At 35.0% G+C, this 20,697-nt stretch overlaps 1 protein-coding gene across 7 annotated transcripts in view; it reads right to left on the bottom strand.

Moving 5' to 3' along the window:
- The window catches only part of SPAG16 (sperm associated antigen 16), a 1,020,255-nt gene that overhangs the window by 850,937 nt on the left and 148,621 nt on the right, over nt 1-20,697 (bottom strand). For 6 of the 7 annotated variants that reach the window (XM_070618199.1, XM_070618198.1, XM_070618200.1 and 3 more), the window contains 4 exons: nt 20,083-20,190; nt 17,915-18,032; nt 11,162-11,231; nt 3,429-3,538 (listed from right to left, as the gene is read on the bottom strand). In XM_070618199.1, the coding sequence (XP_070474300.1) occupies nt 3,429-3,538; nt 11,162-11,231; nt 17,915-18,032; nt 20,083-20,190 (406 nt within the window). The remainder of the gene's footprint in view (nt 1-3,428; nt 3,539-11,161; nt 11,232-17,914; nt 18,033-20,082; nt 20,191-20,697) is intronic. The other variant, XM_070618195.1, reaches the window with a different exon arrangement.

Here is a 20,697-nt window from a genome sequence, read left to right as displayed (position 1 = left end):
GGGTTTGTGGGTTTGGATCCTAGGCGCAGACCTACACACAGCTCATCAAGCCATGCTTTGGTGGCATCCCACATACAAAATAGAGGAAGATTGGCACAGATATTAGCCCAGCAACAATCCTCCTCAAGCAAAAAGAGGAAGATTGGCAATAGACGTTAGCTCAGGGCCTATCTTTCTCGCCAAAAGAAAAAAAGAAACCAATAAAATCCTTAGGATTAAATTTAACCAAGGAAGTAAAAGATCTGTACAATGCAAACTATAAGACGTTGATAAAAGAAATTTAAGATGACACAAACAAACAGAAAGCTATCCCATGTTCATGGATCTGAAGAACTAATATTGTTAAAATGCCCATGCTGCCCAAAGCCATCTATAGGTTCAATGCAATCCGTATCAAAATTCCAATGGCATTTTTCATAGAAATAGAAAAAAAATCCTAAAATTTAGAGCCACAAAAGACCCCAAATAGCCAAAGCAATCCTGAGAAAAAAGAACAAAGCTGGAGGCATCACACTCCCGATTTCAAATATACTACACAGCTATTGTAATTAAAAAAAATATGCTACTGACATAAAAATAGACACAGAGACCAATAGAACAGAACAGAGAGCCCATAAATAAACTCCCGCATATATGGTCAGTTAATATTTGACAAAGGAATCAAGAATACTCCATAGAGAAAGGATAGTCTCTTCAATAAATGGTTTTGGGAAAACTGGATAACCACATGCAGGAAAATGACACTGGACCACTATCTTACACCGCTCACAAAAATTGACTGGAAATGGATTAAAGATTTAAACGTAAGATCTAAGACCATAAAACTCCTAGAGAAAATATAAGGGAAAAGCACCTTGACATTGGTCTTGCCAATAATTTTTTGGATATGACACCAAAAGCACAAACAACACAAGCAAAAACCAACAAATGAGACTACATCAAGCTAAAAAGTTTCTGCACAGCAAAAGAAACAATCAACAAAATTAAAGGACAACCCATGGAATGGAAAAAAAAATTTGCAAACCATATATCTGATAAGGTGGACATATCTAATTATATAAAGTACTTATACAGCTCAATAACAAAAAAATAAACAATCCAATTAAAATAGGGGCAGAGGAACTGAATAGACATTTTTCCAAAAAAAACATACAAATGGCCAATAGGTACAGGAAAAGGTATTTAACATGATCCATCATCAGGGAAATATAAATCAAAACCTCAGTGAGGGAAGAACTCACACCTGTTAGAATGGCTGTGATCAAGAAGACAAGAGAGAAGTGTTGGCAAGGATGTGGAGAAAAGGGAACCCTTGTGCACTGTTGGTGGGAATGTAAATTGGTGCCACCCCTGTGGAAAATAGTATAGAGGTTCCTCAAAACATTAAAAATAGAATTACTACATGATCCAGCAATCCCACTTCTGAGTATACATCCAAAGGAAATGAAAATAGTATCTTGAAGAGATATCTGCACTCCCATGTTCATTGCAGCATTATTCAACAATAACCAAGATACAGAAATCAACTGTCAACAGATGAATGAGTAAGCAACATGTGTGTTTGTGTGTGTGGGGGGGGGAGTGTATAAAATGCAATATCTTTCATCTATGAGAAAGAAGGACATCCTGCCATTTACAACAACACGGCAACACATACGGGCCTTGAGGGCATTATGCTAAGGGAAATAAGTTAGACAAGAGAAAGATAAATACTGTAAGATCTCACGTACATGTGGAATCTAAAAAAGCTGAATTCATAAAAAGAGAGAGTAGAATGGTGGTTACCAGGGGCTAGAGGTGGGGAATAGGAGAGATGTTGGTCAAGGGGCACAAAAAAAAGGAAAGAAAATTAAAAAAGAAATATTAGTAAAAATGATTACTTGGTGAAGAGGGGAAGAATTCACTTTATTTTGCACTTACACACTTTTGTAAGGCCTGAATTTTTCTATCATGTTGTAGGTATTATGTTAAATATTTTAATGAAACATCAAAAAAGAATATACTATGCATAAATATGTGATGCACTTGTCCTATATTTTAGTAGCTTTTTGTCACATGAAAAGCCAACCTTGTATTACTAATGTAGAGTCTTACAAGCCATAAGTACTTAGTGAATGAATCAACAAAGTTCTAAGCGTGACTTCCTACATGAAAGAGATCGCCTACGCCAGCAGAAGACGGAAACGTTTCTGATGACAATCACCACAATCACACCCAAAATTCTTAACTCTGATATGTTTTTTATTCTTCCGAGTGCTTTATTTGTTCTCTGAATTAATAACCTCTGTAGGGATAAATAAAGATTACCTAAATAAGAACAAGCGCTACTTATTGACAGCAAGACAGTTATCCACCACCACTGATGCATTTGGCAGAGACTCAAATTAAAGGCAGCCTGAGGAGTGGGAAAGCTTCATGGCGGCGAAAGGGGAAAGTCTGTCCCGATGGGAGGTTGTTGGCATGGGGGAGCCAGAGGCAGGCTGACTAGAAGAGGGGATCTACCCCAAACACCACAAATCCGTAAATCAACAGTGTTAACAGAGGAATAGTAATATCTAAATATTGCAAAAAAGCGATTATCAAAGCCTCAGTATAACCTAAAAGTGTTTAGACTGTACTTTATTCAAATATTATATACGATACTGGATTCCACTGCATACCTCTGAGGAAAAAAATGTTATCGATATTAGCTAAGTAAAAGATTTATTTTAATATGTGAATTGATAAAAATCTATTCTTACTACTAAAAAGCCATTATAATTGTAAATATTTTCATTTTTAAATGAATGCCAGATATTTTAGAACCCAAACGTAACAAATACTTTATAAGAAAATTTGTTAATTTATCTAGACTTCTATGCAATTTTCATGACAAGAAACTAAACCACTCACAGGTTTTATGTAATTTTCTTTCTTCCTCGTTTTTGATCCTTCTGACGAGATATTTTTAATACCATTTTTCTTTAATCATTACAGAATATTGTTAACTATCAGCCTGATTGCAAAGAAAATGCACTGCGATACAAAGAAATCCTTAAATGGGGCATAATTCTCTCCATTCTACTTTTAAAGATTAACAAAACTCTGAAATTAAACTAATAAATAAGGGATGATCTGGGAGTTATTTCTTATGGACAGAGATAATTTTAAGCAGAAAAGTAAGCAGGTGAGCGGACGTGGCTATGATTAAGTCGGGGTACTTAGCAGAGTGATTCACTGAGCTCTCCGCCACTAATGAGCATATGTCCCTCAATTAACTAGTTACTAGTAATGTTTGAAGATCTCCATTTTCCATCTATAGATTGAGAGCCCAGAATACATAGCCTCTACATCCCTTTCTCAGTAAAATAATGATACTGTATGAGTCCCTGGATATGAAGATCTGAGAGTTAAGTATGAACTAATGGAAACAAAAATGAATATCATACCTTTGTATTATCTTTCATCTTTGTTTTACATTTGTTTTGTTCCCTGGCTTCACGAAGACCTTTCTGAGTAGGACCTTCTGGTGCATTTTCCTTTTCAAAACTAGGAACAACTACAAAATAACACAATTTTTTCTTAATATTTATACTGTTTGAAAGAAATATAATTATAACCAAAAATAGAAAGCCAAAGTCATCATACATGTATTTTTTAAAGTATTAAACTAATAATATTAAAAGTATACCAAAATGTTTTAAGTCTCAAATTCATTTCCCAAAAATGCAGGGTGGCATTACTACAAAGTTTTGAAATGGCATGGCAAGCCAGTTAGAGAGCATAGAAGCCAATCTCCAATTACATTATATCCAAGTTCCTGTTATCATGAGGTCTTGTGTGTTTATAAACAAAGTTGAAGAAGGTCACAGGAGAGAATGGCAAACAATGACAAAATTTCCCAAGTGGAACTAAATAATAAATAAGAGATTTTTTAAAGAACATTGTATTAATAAAATATTTTCTATGCTTCACAATGTTGAGAAAATAAGAAAGAAAAACACAGGGTAAGATTCCAATATCATTCTAACATTGGTCCCAAAACTCTCCTGGACATAAAGAGCAGTCCTAATGGAATCATCTGAGGGAAAAATAAAAGTCATAGGAACAGTCTCTTTCTTTTCCACATCTTTCCATATATGTACACATGTTTAGGTATACATAATTCTCACCTGTATTTCTAAACAGCAAGCTGATTTCAAATAACTAATGAGGTTATAGTAACTCATACCTCAATGTTCTAACTTACAACTCTAGATTTATAATAGAGAAAAGATGATGAGCACAAAAATATCTGGATGGTTTCAACATCAAGGCTTTCAAAGAATCCTGAGGTTCTAAAGGCAAGGAAGCACACGGCTGGCATTGAGTTTCTTTCCTGATCTGACTCCTTTTCCCTATCCGGTACCAGTTCCAGACAAAGAAGAAAATCCTCAAAATAACCCCCACAATCACATAAAAGCAGAACATTGCATAACTTAGTTCTACATGAAACTACTTGAGACACTCCAAACCCTTGGGCATCCAGACTACCTGACCCCCTCAGCGGTGCTGCACATCAGACCCCCAGAAGCTGGGGAGCCCAAGGAGGGAGGAAGGCGACGATGCAGCTCGCTGAGAGGAAGGGAACTGTTTTACTCTGAATTCTCGTTTACTGCATTTTCCTCTTCTATGACCAAGGATGACAACCTGATAAGGATAATAATTTAAAGTAATAATTAGCATCTATGCCTCTTTGATCTTTCACTATATACCAGCCACTGGTCTAAACAATTTACACGTATTATTTCATGAAATCCTGTCAAAACTCTGTGAAGGTCATTATCTTTTGCTCCCTTTTATATATGAGGGGAATCTGTATAGTAATATCTTTAGAGAAGAAAGGAGAAAGCAGTAGGGAAAGAAACCCAGGAGCCCAGCAGATAATTCTAGAGATATGAGCAGAGCTCAAGTAGTATGCAATACGTACATTACTAAGCACCACTTCCTAAAAGAAAGAAAATAAAAAGTAAGAAACAAACAAACAAAAATGGCAAGGATAACAAATGAAAGCCAAAAACAGAAAAGGGCTTGGTTTATTGAGTATACATAATTGTTCCACAAACAAAATGAAATTACAAAAATTCACACTTTAATAATAGTTTAGGAAAAAATCCAACATTTGGAACAAAAGCATGAGAATAAACATTGCAGAATGTATGTAGAATTGGCAGAAAATAATGCTTCTCAATTGTTTCTCAATGCAGCAAGAATAAACGTGATTTCCAGTCTTCATGAGATAAACATTGCTTTAACTCACACACAGATTTGTAGAGCAAATGAGAGGCTCAAACACTAAATTTTGTGTCACCCTCATGGTTAAGTGCATAAAATTCTCCAAGTCCACATAGTGCCTCTTAATGTTTAGTAATATCCTAGCAAAATCCATGGCTCTGTCTTTGGCATCCTCATGTTTATCATTGAATGCTTATTAATGACAAGGCCTATAGTACTGACTGGTGCTATGCAATTCCCCACATTTTACTTGGGTACAATCAACATCTTAAGGAAGGCAAATTTCTTAAGAGAAATAAAGCAATCATCAAATAAATAAACATTTTAATTTATAGAAATTTTATTTATTATACCTCCAGTGCTAAATTTCACCCATTCAACCATTCCTTCATAGATGCACATTCGACCAATGCTAACTGAAAATTTTTCAGGCCCCTGGTTAAATGTAAGAAATGCATGAATATATTCATTTAACAAATAAATACCTAAGAATGTATGTTGTGCCAGTGCCTAACTCCCTTATAGATTAAACACAGCTGAAAAGAGAATTATTTAACTAAAATAAGGTTTTGAAGAAATTATCCTTAATTTAACCCAGGGAGATAAATAGAAAATATCTAAGAGATCAGGACATATGTAAGCTAAAATAAGGAGATCAAGTACACACCTAATTGGAATTCAGAAAAAGGTAACAGAAGTAAAGAGGAAGAGGCTGTATTTGAAATGATAATATCTCTTTCTCAACTAGATCATATATTACATATATGTAGTCATATGAAACTGGCATCTCATAATGCAATTCTGAGCAGCAACAAAATACCCAACTTAACAAGCAGCAATTAATTATCAACTAAAAACCTTAAGGAATAATTTGCTCTACTTTATATAACATCTATTTCCTCTGGGAAGCTCTGAAGTCAGCTTCTACAGTTTTTCACATCATCAAACATTTCGAATTTCTGGCTGTTCATCCTGCATTCATAATTTCCTATCACAAATTACAAGATATATTAAAATACAATTATGTATACCTTTTTAACCTGCTTTGGAAATAGGCATTACTGCATTCAAATTGCAATTTTATAGAAAATGAAAGTAATATAAGTTAATAACTAACAAACATAGCAATCAAAACCAGCATATTCATAAACTTTTAGAAATTAGTAACTCGCACAAAAACAGTTTTATCTCATAATATGTAAACTAAAGTGCGGTGTGTGTAGTTTCTTGCAAAGATTTGGTGCAAATTACTTTTCATAGCAACAAAGAAAAACATAATACAAAACTGTCACTTCAAATATCTAGTTAATAGTAATTCACTATTTCATAGTTTCTCCTGGGAATTTTTCTATTATTCTACATACCATACAAGAATAAATAAGTTAATCAATTAAAAACCCTTTTCAGGTAAGACAGTTGAGTACTAAAGTATTAACAATATTTTCTCTGGGTGGTAGCAATTATAGATCGTTTTAAAATACATTTTATAATTTAAAAATTCTCTATAATAAGCATGTCACTTTGATAGTCAAAAAATATGGTGTGGGGACCAGCCCAGTGGCATAGCAGTTAGGTATGCACACTCCACTTTGGTGGCCTGGTGTTTGCTGGTTCAGATCCCGGCGTGGACCTACACATTGCTCATCAAGCCATGCTATGGCAGTGTCCCACATATAAAATAGAGGAAGATAGACACAGATGTTACCTCAGGGCCAATCTTCCTCAGCAAAAAGAGGAGGATTGGCAACAGATGTTAGCTCAGGGCTAATCTTTCTCAAAAAAAAAAAAAAAAACCACAGCATGTTTAAAATTCTTTGATAACTCTAATCCAAATGAATCTAATTTTTGTCTTATCCTCTAAATTTAGATTAACAGTCTTCTTCTTAAAGCTCAGAGTAAATGACAATCAATTCATTGTTCCCTAACTACAGAGTGAATAACACTTAATCTGAAGCATCTTTACTGTCATATCAATCTCTGCCCAAAATAAATGGATGGTTGGATAGATGAATAACAGCCAGAAAGACAGACAAATAAAAGATTTTAAAAATTAAACCAGGGGCCGGCTCCGTAGCCGAGTGGTTAAGTTCGCACACTCCACTGCAGCGGCCCAGGGTTCGGATCCTGGGCGCGAACATGGCACCGCTCGTCAGGCCACATTGAGGTGGCGTCCCACATCCCACAACTGGAAGGACCTGCAACTAAGATATACAGCTGTGTATAGGGGGCGTTTGGGAAGATAAAGCAGGAAAAAAAAAAAAAAAGACTGGCAACAGTTGTTAGCCCAGGTGCCAATCTTAAAAAGAAAACAAAAAATTAAACCAAAATAAGAAAATGAAGAAGGAGGGAGTTAAATATATGAACATAGTTATGAAAAACAGCAGGATTTATGAGGAACAACCAGTTAATTAATAAACCAATTTCTTTTCAAATTATAATCCCTGGTTAAGTAAGGCTCCAAGTTGATCAATCAGTGATGACAGTCAGATCACACAGCCAAATGCTGACCCCAGAAACTTAGGCAAAGGTACCGCAAGTCCCATATCTGACACTAGAGTACACGTTTCTAAGAAGCACAAAATTATGCAGTACAGAATTCAAGAAGTTAATTGTATTCAGTAATTGGGATCATGCAACTGAAAGAACCTATTTCTTCATGTTGGGTTGGCATTGATTCCTTCTGATCAAAAGCCCCTTCAAAATATCATGAGATCAAAATATAATTACAAACTTGATCTTCAAAGTACCTTATTACATGTCAGCCTAGAAAAATATGCAATGTGTTCATTCATGAATTAGACTAAATACCAAGAGATAATTTCACAGAGGAGTTATCTATAAACCACCAGTTTATTTTAATAGAGATGACAAAGATAAACATGTAAAATGACAAGCTATTAGAGTAGAAGGTAGCATTAGAAATTAACTGATGCAAGCATCAACTCAATGCACAAAATTCCTCAAACTTTAAGCCTTCAAACCTTCTTATATATTTTTTTTTTGGGCACTCTTTACTCATTTTTTGGGAGTTAGAGTTCCTGAGATTATGACAACTTTATATCATCCTTTAATATTTATATCTAATTGTATTCTTTTTGAAAGTTATCCACATATGAAACAATTTTTTGATACAAATGAAAATACTTATTCTTTGTAAAAAAAATGCAATAAGGAAAAAATATAGAAATAATCATATCACCCAAAGAAAATTATGTAAGCATTTTGGTGTGCATCCTCCAATAATTTTTCTTTGCATATATTTAACAGACATGCCCCTATATGTCTTTCTTTCTTAATATTGTAACATGAGCATTTTCTTACGTATCATTTTTAAAGACTTTCCCCGTACTGTGTGATCAACTCTATTTAAATATTCACTCATGGTTACACATTAAGATTGCCTGTATTGTTTTGTTACTATAGACGTGACTGCAATAAACATTCTTGTGCAGAGTCTCTTTACACATCAGTGAGTATAACTAATATTTCTTTAACATAAAATATTAGGAAAGGAACTATTGAATCAAGGCTAAGAAGAAATTTCAAATATGAGAATGCTATATATTGCTCTTAAGGTTTAATTAATAAGAGAACATCCTTAAATAGTCATCTGGAAACAACGGGATGTTATACTAAGAATACTCACCATTTTGCAGTCTTTCTATATTTTAGTGTTTCCCATCATTCTGTTTTAAATCAATTTTATCGAGGTATAATTTACAGACAATAAAAAGTGTACATTTCCCCCAAGTAGAGTTGGGGAAATTTTGACAAAGATAAGTAAGCATATAACCACCATCAAAATCAAGACATAGAACATTAGCACCACCTCCAAAATTATTATTTTCTTATCTTTTACCTACCTTATAAACAGTACCTTGCAATGCTATAAATTTTGTTTTTATTAGTCACTTTTCTTTTAAGAAAATTAAGAAGAGGAAAACTTAATCTTTACATTAATCAGAATTTCACACTTCTAAGTCTCTGTATTCAATTCTGTAGATCTGCGCTTCCTTCCGGCATACTTTTCTTTCAGCCCAAAGAAAATTCCTCAGTATATCCTGCATTTCACAAAGACTTGCCACAAAATCTCTTAGCTTTCATTTATATGAAAATGTCTGTACTTCACTCTAATTTTTGAAGGATCTTTTTATTGGATATAGAATTCTGACCTAAAATTTTCCTACATTTTAAAGATGCCATTTCATTGCTTCTAGATTCCATCATTTCTGATGAGAAATCAGCCTTTATTTGTATTATTGTTCCCCTGCATGTAATATGTCTTTTCTCTTTTGCTGCTTTCAAAAGATTTTCTCTCTTAAATTTTCAACAGTTGAATGTAATGCATCCAGGCATGATTTTTTGTGTTTATAGTTAGCTGTTTTTTGAGGGGTCTCTAAGTTGATGTTTTACATCAAATTTGGAAAATTTTCAGTCATCTTTTGTTTAAATATTTTTATGCCCTATTCTCACTCTTTTCCCCTTTGAGATTGCAATTACATACGTGTTAAATAGGCAAGTTTCCCTTCCATTATTTTCTCTCTCTCCTTTAGAGGATTTTTATCAATGTCTCTTAAAATTCACTGACACTTATCATCTCCAATCTGTTGTGAAGTATAAAATTTTCATTTTAGTTATTGTGTTTTTCAGTACTAGAATTTCTATTTCCTTTTTTTTTTTTTTTGGTTTCCGTTTATGTGCCAAGATTCCCAATCTCTTCACTCATTAATGTCATATTTTCTTTTAAGTCCTTGATCATATCCAAAATAGGTACTTTAGCATTTTTATCTGCTAAATCCAACACCTGGGTGATCTTGGTGTAAGTTTCCATTTATCACTTTTTGTCTTGATTGTAGATCACATTTTCCTGTTTCAATAACATATCTAGAAGTGTTTAATTATGTACTGGGAAACTGTCTTCCTCTGAAGGGCATTGGTTATTGTTCTAGTAGGCAGTTTAATTTTTTGACGATCATCTTGAAATTCTAGGCTTAATTTTGTGCTTTGTTAGGGTGGATCCATGGAAATCCCTAAATATTTCCCAAGGCTCTCTAACTTTGCAAGATTCAAACTCTAACCTCTGTCTCCCCTAGAAATTCTGGGTAGGCTTTGTTGTGGGCTTTATTGGGTGGGTATAGAATGCTGAATGTTAAGATGGTCTTACAGTGTTAAAGAGGTCTCTCCATCCAGGCATGGCCAGAACTCCAATGTCTCTCATCACTGCTTAACCTCTAGAATCCCTGGGCCCCTCTTAGTCCAAGAGAATCTTCTCTCTCCGGTAGGTCTCAGGCAGTCTTGCATGTGTAGCCCAGCCGTCAACTAAGGACTCATAGTGAACTCCCTCAGAAACTGGGCACTATTCATTGCAGCACTCTCTCATCTGGTGTCCTTTCCTAAGATCTTGTTGCTTCAACAACTTGTAAACTACGACCTTTGCCTTTTCAGATCATGGAGGACAGCCATGCTCTTCCTGACCTCCACCTCCATAGAGCTTGCTTTGGAAATTTCCTCAGTCACAAAGCCGTGGTGATGGCTCAAGTTATAAATTTTCCTTCTGTCACTTGCCTTCTGTGATTTGTGCTGTTTTCCAGTGGCTAAAAGTAGTTGTCTCATCTACAGAGTCTAGTTTTTAGGGTTATTTATGGGGAGAAGGCTAGTCTAGCACCAGGTACTCCATCACGGCCAGAAGCAGAAGTCCTCCATTATGATTTACTCATATTTTTCCCTAAAATTAATCTATACAGTATCATACCTATATTTCCCCTTGATCATTTCATTAACATTTTAATTTGTAAAATAGTTGCCAAACCATTTATTCACTTTTAAATATCTCTAGAATTTTGAGCTCTAATAAGGTTGAGAAATCACTAACCAATATTGTTAGAGTTTCATCACATTTTACTTTTACCTCTAATTTCAGGAACATAGATATCATGTCCTGTATCCATAAGCCTCCACGATGCTTGAAGTCCAGAAATCTAAAAAACAAAATTCAAAGATGGAGGGTTATATACTAAATGACTCAAAAAAAAGTTTAAAAATGTAATGTTTAAATATTGTTTGCAAAATATAAAAAATATTAATCCCTCTTGGATTAATTTCTCTGTATTTAAAAAAATTAAACGTGAACTGCAACAAAAGAAAAACATACTTTTAAGCTTAAATTCAATTCCACAGGCAATTATCAAGTATCTATATGGATAAGCATCTGAAACATTTATTTGATAGCATAGTTTCTTGAATCAAGAATACTCGCTGCACACTTTGAATGACAATCAGGTCTCTCCTTTGAGAGAGTTTCTTCTCTGTCAAAATTGCTTAACAAAACTTAATTCACCTTTATGTCCATAAAAGATGAGGTAAGCATTAGTTGAGAAGCAAAATATGAAAAGACTGTTGTTACTCCTAAAACTTTTAGCTCATTTTCCACTCACAGACACTCCTTGTTTTATGAAACATATTTTATAATTAAGAAGATTTGTTAGTTGGGTGGCATACCATTTACCTATATTTCCCAAACAATAGATTTAAATTCAAAATTCAGCCATATAAAGCTATCTCATCCCTCATTGTATATGATTATACCAACACAAAATACCATCTGTTTAATTATATACAGATATACACATTTTTCTACTATCACTGAGTAGCAACATGTCTTTATTAATAGAAAATAGCAGATAATAAATTGTAACCCATGGATTAGTGCTCATAAAATACCCGGTTAAAAAAGAATGGAAAACTTCATACCTGTTTTTAGAAGCCAAATGGATTATAAGATTTTTTTAAATGCACTTCTTATCTAGAATAGTGTAAAATTTACATAAAAGTTGAAAATATAGTACAGAGACCTCCTGTATATACTGCACCCTGTTCTCCCTGTTAAGGTTATGCATTACCATGGGACGTTTGTCACAAGTAATGAACCAATATGGATACGTTATTATTAATGAAAGTCCATATTTTGTTCTGATTTCATTAATGTTTTACTAATTTAATTTTTCTGTTCCAGCATCCCATCCAGGATGCTATGTTACATTTAATCATCGTGTCTTCTTAGCCTCCACTGGACTGGAACAGTTTCTCAGACACTCTCTGATGTGGATGACCTCAACAATTTTGAGGAGTACTGGTCAGGTAATATTTTTCAAAATGTCCATAAATTTGGGTTTGTCTGATGTTTTCTCATGGTTAGACTGGAATTATAGGTTTTGGGGAAGAAGACCACAGAGTGGAAGTACCATTATTGGCACATCACATCAAGGGTACATGATATCAACACAATTAAACACTGATAATATTAACCTTGATCATCTTCCTGAAGTAGTATTTGCCAGGCTTCTCCACTATAGAGTTACTTTTTTCCCATTTCCACTGTACTTTTGGAAGCAAGTCATTAAGTGCAACCAACACTTAACAGCTGAAGAGTTAAGCTTCCCTTCATTGAGGGGAAGAATATCTACATATGTCATTTGGGCTTCTTCTTTAAGGAAGGTATTTTTCTTCTCCCGCATTTATATACTCAATCATTTATTTACATCATTATTAACTCATAGACATTTATTTTATACTTTAGATTATAATCCAGTACTACATTATTTATTTCATTGCTCAAATTGTTCCAAATTTGACCACTGGGAACTGTTTCAGGCTTGATTCCTGTAATGAGTCTGACTCCATTTTTTGATGTTTGACTGCTAACAGCTTTTAAGCTTTACTCACCCAGTTTTCTTTGTGTCCCAATCTGCACGAGCTGTTAAGAAAGCCTGGGTGCTGCCTCCTTTGGCATTGGTGGGAGATTCAAACCATACAAGCCCCTGCTCTCACATGAGAACTCTTGCCCTGACCCCCCAATTCTAACCACAATAAAAGCCAGTCTCCTTTCCTTGCTTTCTCATTTCAGACTAGCATGGCAGGCATGTGCTGCTCTCCCCAGAGAATTAACATATGTAAATAATAAATGCTTTCATACCCTCTTGGTGAGTGTATGGCATCATCAGGCTCAAAATTCAAACCAAATTTGGTTGGTGGTCCATCTACCTCTGTAGACACCCACAAAAGTTCTTCTGTCCCTTGACATACCCCATTGTTTTGTTGGGTATTTTCTTTCTTCCTTTCTTTCTTTCTCCCTTTCTTATTTACTTTTTGAACAGCTCCTAACTTTCTAGCACAAGATCCTCCAAATGGTACAAGTTCATCTTGTATTTTCTGTGCCCAGCCTACAATCAGCCACTTCTCCAAGGAGCCCTACTTCCTTTTATTAGAGAATGGTATTAGAAACTGCTATCTGAGCACTGGGTATATTTGTTGCTATTGGAGTGTCATTACTTCTAGACCCTCTCAGCAGACAGACCTAGGAAATACATATAATTTTTAGAATATCTCCTGAATTAGAGCCTCATGATACAAAAAAGATAAAATGTAATTTGTTATTTATACATACACTAACAAATAAATTATATTTTGTCTTTTTTCAAACATGGGGCTCTAATTAAGAATTTTGAACATTTTCACTAATTTTATAAAACTGAAAATAATTACATTATAGATTTTTCTACAAGATTTAAATAAATCTAAAAGTTGTTACACTGTTTATTATCTACAAAAAGAATCTGAAAACACATACTATTAGACTTTTGTCCTCTCATACTGTATTTTCAATCTTTTATATATAAACTGAATAACATTAAATATTCTAAATTCTAACCCTTCTTTATGCAAAGTATTTGAGATATCTGTATATTTAAAGAGAAACATAGTGAGCTAAATGTTCATTAAGATAAGGCTTTTAAGGAAGTGATGATTAGGTATCCAGACAGAAAACATAAGATACTTCTTACTGATCTAAGCTCACATCCTAAAAGTTTTGGTTAGAATTGAATTCTCAAAGCATAACTACATCAAATACTGAAATAAAGACATAATCAAAAAATAAGCATAAAAGTTGATATATCTTCAACGTTGGATCATAGAGGAACTTTTCACGTATTTTTAAATATTTTCACTTTAAAATATTTTATATAAATTCATTCTACAGCTTCACAACACACTTAAATTCAAGTTAAAAGGTTAATCCATGGCTGTATAACCAGAAAAAGAGACTTGTTAGCAATGAATCATTCTCTGTGTGAAGGGTTCCCAAAAAGGTTCAGTTCATTAAATGGCAACCTTGGCTTGTTCTCCAAAGACAGAGCTGATAGGACTGAGACTATATTCCCAGTCCTAATTTGGAGAATATGCTAATTGATCCTAGGGTTAGACTGGTGTAAGGGATATCTGACAGTCATTTTGGACACTCAGCACCTTGGGTTTAGTGAATTGTGAATCTTCTACCTTTCACTATAGATATCAGATACTTATCCATTCTTTCTCGTAACTAGGATACTAACAATACTGCATAGGTTCCATCAATCATGTGTACCCATTTTGGATCTTAAACAAAATCTGCTGACGTAAGGAAGCGTGGATAATACAGAATCCATCCTGAGAATGGCAGCTGCCACGTCTACTTTCTGTTGACAGCCATAAAACAGATCTAGAAGAGCATCCAAGTGCCCAGTATTAGCATTGTCCATAGTGAAATCTATGATGGCAGAAATGGCATATCTTATGCAAATATGACTTTCTCAAATCATAGTGAATCTAACATCTTGAACAGCAGACTTGATAGAGAGAGGAAAGCTATTTCTAGATCCTAACTGCTCCTTTTTAGATAACAGGAAATAAACTCTTTAGAACTTTCCCATTAGTATTCTTCAAATTGAGATTTCTTTTAGGATAAAAGTGGAAGCTATTATACTGCATGACAAAAGGTGTAAATTAGTACTGTCTGGGACAAATGGGGATGTAGAGTGACCAATAATGTAGAAGAGGACAGGAAGCTATCCCATCCAATAGAACAAAGAAGTATAAAGGGTTCAGATATGAATGACCTGGTTCATCTCTCAAGCTAAAAATCTAAGTGGGGGATTTGTTGGAAGCAAAGGACACAGAAAGTCGGAAAGTTCAGGGATACTCCGAGCATAGGCTATACTTCCCCCTACCTGCTCAGAGAATGTTCTAAGAAAATTGACAGCCTCTCAAAGAGAGCTTCATATTTTGCATTGTGCTGGAAAAATATAATACCCTCCAAGTGGTGTCTGAAAATTGACTGAAGGAGGTGTGTCTATGTAGGTAGATTTCAAATGATTTCCAAATTGTCCATGGCTTGTGTTTGCAGTATAGGGAAATCAGAAGTCTCAACAGGTCTCAGCGGGTATGTGAAAATTTTAACATTTGAAGCACTAAACCAGAAAAAGGATGAGAGTCCGGACAATGAAGCCACATATGCCAAGGATCTCACAGATGCTGTGGCAGAGGCCAGGGAGTTAGCAAGTTCTTTTTGGTTCGCACTCAAAAGAACCACCCAGAACCACAGACCCCAACACCAAGAATATGACCAAACCAGTCACACTACATGAGAAAGTGAAGGCCAAGAGGATAGTATGCAGACTTCAGGCCATATGGAAGCATAAGTGCCCCTTTGTACTAGAAACCATCCAGGGAAGAATAAGGATAAGAAAATGCCATTTGAAGACAGAAAATTAACACTGATAGTTATGTTTTAGCTAAACAGTCAGTTAATATATCATTCAAACACCCTGTGTTGAACTCAGAGACTGTTTTAACCAAGAAAGACCTAAACAGTCTTTAATAACAGGTCATGTTTTCCTTTGCCTTCTGCAGGAATAGGAGTTCAAGGACAAAATAAAATAAGTTGCAGGGGATAAAGATAAAGTTTTTTGCACATCTGAATGGTAGTGTGTAAAATTCAACTGTGCCTCATAGAGAGAGTGATTTTAATTTTTTAAACATCTTTTCATTTTAGATACATATCATAAGGCAAGTAATTTTATCTCTATTTAATAGGCAAGAAAATAGACATATATGTAAAATGACTTGAATGTTTACTTACGTGGCTACTACGCAGCACAGCTGGGACTCAGACTTACCACTCCCAATTCTTAGCTCTTTTAACCAAACCAGTGAGGGGCAATCGGAAACCCAAAGAACGAATGTGGCCTAAATATGTTCTCATTTACAGCCTTTGATCTAACCTCAGAAATTCCTCTCATATTAGAGAGAGAGGAACGGATGGCCCTTCCAGGAAGACAATTCAGCCCGAATCTCACAGAAGATGAGTGGCAGATCCAGTACTGGACAGGGTACAGATGCAGAAATCAACAGTCTCAAGGGGAGTGTAGGCACTTGCCAGCACTGATGCCTGAAAGGCTCTGGTATCCTTGAATAGTGAGACGCCATCTGATGGGTCTGTCAAAGATGTCAAAGCATATGTGGTCACTGGGAATATATGGCAGCCCCTGATGGATTCCTCCCTGGAGAAGGGTAACAGGGAGACAAGCATGAGACCACGGGATAAGAAGAGTTAAGATGGGTAGCAAAAGTCTAAGCTGGGCCTGTGGCAGGACAAGAGGTAGGAGTGACCTGAACCCAGCTCACTGTGCTCCAAGACGTAGAGCTGTGCCTCTAGTTGGAAGGCGAGGGGACAGGTTAGATGAAGAGGAGCAGGGATATGAATTCTGAAGGTTTGACATATAACGCCATAAAAATGTAAATTATTATTAAACTCATTGTACGCAATATTACTAATAATATAATTCAGACTTTCAAAAATATAAAATTAAAATTCAAGCACAAAGAAGCACAGAAACAAGCGATGTTTTACATTTTAGTAGCTAGGAATTACACTCAAGAAAAGACAAAATACACTTGATTAAAGTATGTCTTAATAATAAAATCATTCAAGGAAGAGTATAACCATCATGAAAGCTTTTGTAGCTTCTCAAAGTTTAACCAAAAATGAAAATCTCCAGAAAACAATGAAAGAATGTTAAGCACAGATGCAGTTTTTTTTAAAGATTGGCACCTGAGCTAACAAGTGTTGCCAATCTTTTCTTTTTTCCTGCTTTATCTCCCCAAATCCCCCCAGTACATAGTTGTATATTTTAGTTGTGGGTCCTTCTAGTTGTGGCACACAGTTTTTTATTTTCCAAAAAACTGCTACAAATTTTTAACGTGGCCCATTGACATTCTGTTTTATTTTTCTGAATTCTATACAAAAGGGTCCTCATCACTGCCCTAGGCCTAACCTATGCAAAAAGGCTGCAGGAAGAATGGAAAGGAGGTCAATAGCAAAAATGACTGGAAACTGAGTCAATAACTAGGCGTGTCAAATAGTTATTATCTCAAGTAAGTTTCACAACAATGTGAAAAGGTAGGTCATTGTGACTACACTTTACATGTGAAAAATATGAGTTCCAAGAGTTTAAGTAAGGTCCATGTTTATGGCTATCAAAGCTGGCATTTAAACCCGAGGTTGTCTGACCACAATGGCTGAGTTTTGTCCTCTAACTATACTTTAATAATCTGCTATAAATTTATGTTTTAGTTAAATAATATTTAACTTAATAATAATCTTTATAGGTTTAAAATAGATAAAATACTTTTTCTGAATGTTTCCAAATGAATCTTTTTTGCAACATAGCAATTGGTAGAAACTTTTTTATATTTATCTCAGAAACAAAACCACTATTTCTACGTGTGTTATAAAAAAAATAAATGGTTAAAAATCACTTTGAGGTAACTTCGACGGTCTCTTTACCTGCTTGACTGCTCTGTCTCTTTCCAAAGAGGTCAGCATTTTCTGCTTCAGTAAAGTGTGGTGCTTCTCATGCAACACCCTTATGGTTGGTTCATAAGACGCATAATGTAACTTCAACCTACGAAAAATAAAGGGCATCTTAAAGGTTAATTGAGTTAAATCAGTGACTTCCATCTAACTTTTGTTTTCCTTTTTTTTCATTGGAAAAAAATGAATAAGCATATAAAGGTCAACACAACCGAGCCAGGAAGTGCAAGAAGTAGTACTGGCATGCAGCTTCCCTGCGCGTGACTGTGCTGAAGTCCCGCAGCCTGCCTGCAGTAGCACAGAGAGTGGGAAGAGGGTAAAACCTGAGACCTTTCCAATCAAAGGTGCTATGATTCAGACTCACTAATCATAGGTGTGTGTATACGTGCACACACACACAAAACTATTAAATATTACCTTTGAGCTTTTCCTCTGGGCAAATGGGTAACTGACCCTGATGAAGGCACAGCAATTATTGATCTTTGGATAAGAAAAAGCTTAGCTACCTTTAAAGAACGCCTACGTGACTTCAGAAGAGCCACAGGGCTCTTTATGGTCCTGAGTGTAGAATAATTCCCAAATTTAAAAGAACGAACTTTTAAAATGAAGTACAATACAAACACAGTTCTAAAAAGAGACCTGCATAAAAAGGGAAATTTAGATGAAGTAGTATATATTCAACACACTTTCAATGTTAGGGCAGATGCAAAGTGTTGACCATCTATCACGTTCCAGGCACCATATCAGGTACTTTATACACATTAATCCAAGATTTATTATCATCATTTTTACACAAAAGAAAGAAAACTATGATGGGCACCTAAAGGTAAATGGTACAGCCAGGCTTCCAATGCTTACTTAATTCCAAAATCCTAGCTCTTTCCATTATATCATTCTACTTCTCAGTTAAGGTTTATGCTAAAAAGAAAACAAATCATTTTGAACTTTTATTCTGAATTTATCTGGACATAAGAACCAAAAAAAATTAGACCAAGATATGAGACCAAAAGTATTGATTAGTCAAAAAATAAACATTCTCAAGGTCTTTTTTTAAAGGTTAATGTAAATCTCTCACTTAAAGTGGTGCATTATTCCTACAGAGGTTCAATTAAAGAAAAATCAGAAAAACTCTGGGTTCTAATATATTGCTAAGATTGAGAGCACATTGATTCTGAAACTCCATGCAACAGACTATGCTTAAGAAATGGAAATGGTTTCAATAGCCACAATAACCCACAAAAGACAGCAATTATCATTGCTACCCTTGAGCTGCACTGTCCAGTAGAGTAGCAACTAGGCAAATGCGGCTATTTAAATTTAAACTTAAATCAATTAAAATTAAATAAAATTAGAAATCTAATTTCTCATTTGTACTAGCCACCTTGCAAGTGCTAGCACATGTGGCTAGTCGCTATTGTTTTGAGCAGTGCAGACATAGAATATTTACAACATCATAGAAAGTTCTATTGGACAGCACTGCCCTAGAATAAGCAAAAGAGAATTTTAGTTAAGGATTATAAATTCTTTTCTTGTGTTTTTTTGGTTTTTTGCAGGAGGAGGGAAAGTCAATCTGAATAACGTCTTGAGAATAATTTCTGAAGGCCTTAGCATAAACGCAAAGTCATTCAGTATGTGCCCCTCCCCCCACCTCACCCCTGTCAGGCCATATCTGCACTTTGCTCTCTATGCTTACAATTTGGTGAATGTGCATGTCTCTTCGTGACTTGATGTCTTTGAACCATCTCTGCCCACAGCACCCTGCTGACCCCACTCCCTCACTCTGTTAACTCATACTTTAGAATTCAATTCCTGTGGAAATAGGTTCCTGAAACCTCTCATGCTCCAGCCTGGCTGGGGTGACCACCCTTTTGGTTGGCATAGCAACAAAGAAGTATATTCAGTACATTTCTGTTTAACTCATTCCTTATCACACATCCCAATAGTCTCTGGGAACCCTGACAGCAGGAGCCTAAACTTACTTTACTTGTGTTTCAAATACACAGCACAGTGTCTGGCACACAGTAGATGCTCAATAAGTGGTGAATACATAACTTTACCTGAAACCTTCTGCCATGGCCAAGTTGCTTAACACTAATGAATCAACTCTTTAATAGATATGCCAACAGATATGAGCAGTTTACCCTTTGAGGTCATTAATTAATTTGTTTTTTTCCTGGACTACTCGCTTGTGGTGCATTCGATGAAAATCACGTTCTTTCTGAGTTTTAAGAAGATCTTCTCTAGCCTTGCTGAAAAAGAAATAATAATAATGGTAACTTTAAAAATCACTGCTAATTTCTTTTTGAAAAATCATTCAGTCATCAGTTCAAATCAAGTATTAAGTCATTAAAAAGATAACTGAAAACAAAGATTCCATTTTAATTGTCACTGAAGGATATCAACCAATATCATGTATATGTGGGTGGGAGATGAATGGGCCAAAACCTGTGGTTTCAAAAATATCATTCATTCACATTTCAGTTAAGTAAAAGGAAATTAAACATATGATGCAAACATAACTTATCTATTTCCAAAGAGAATTTGTTTACAAGATGGAAATACATATAAAACAGGATAATTCAAAACAATTACAAATAAACAAAAAGATTTTACAAAATTTAATTCTGAATTTGCTTGAATATATAGTGAAAATATTTGGGGTTAGTTCTGATAATTGGCGAAAGAAAGCGTATTCTGGAAAACCATTATTTTATTCTGGTAATGCATATGACAAATATATACAACCTGTGGGTCAT

Source organism: Equus przewalskii, chromosome 5 (genome assembly GCF_037783145.1).
Source record: "Equus przewalskii isolate Varuska chromosome 5, EquPr2, whole genome shotgun sequence".
NCBI lineage: Eukaryota > Metazoa > Chordata > Mammalia > Perissodactyla > Equidae > Equus > Equus przewalskii.
Note: the sequence above shows the minus strand (reverse complement) of the source record. Positions and strands in the feature narration are given on the sequence as shown.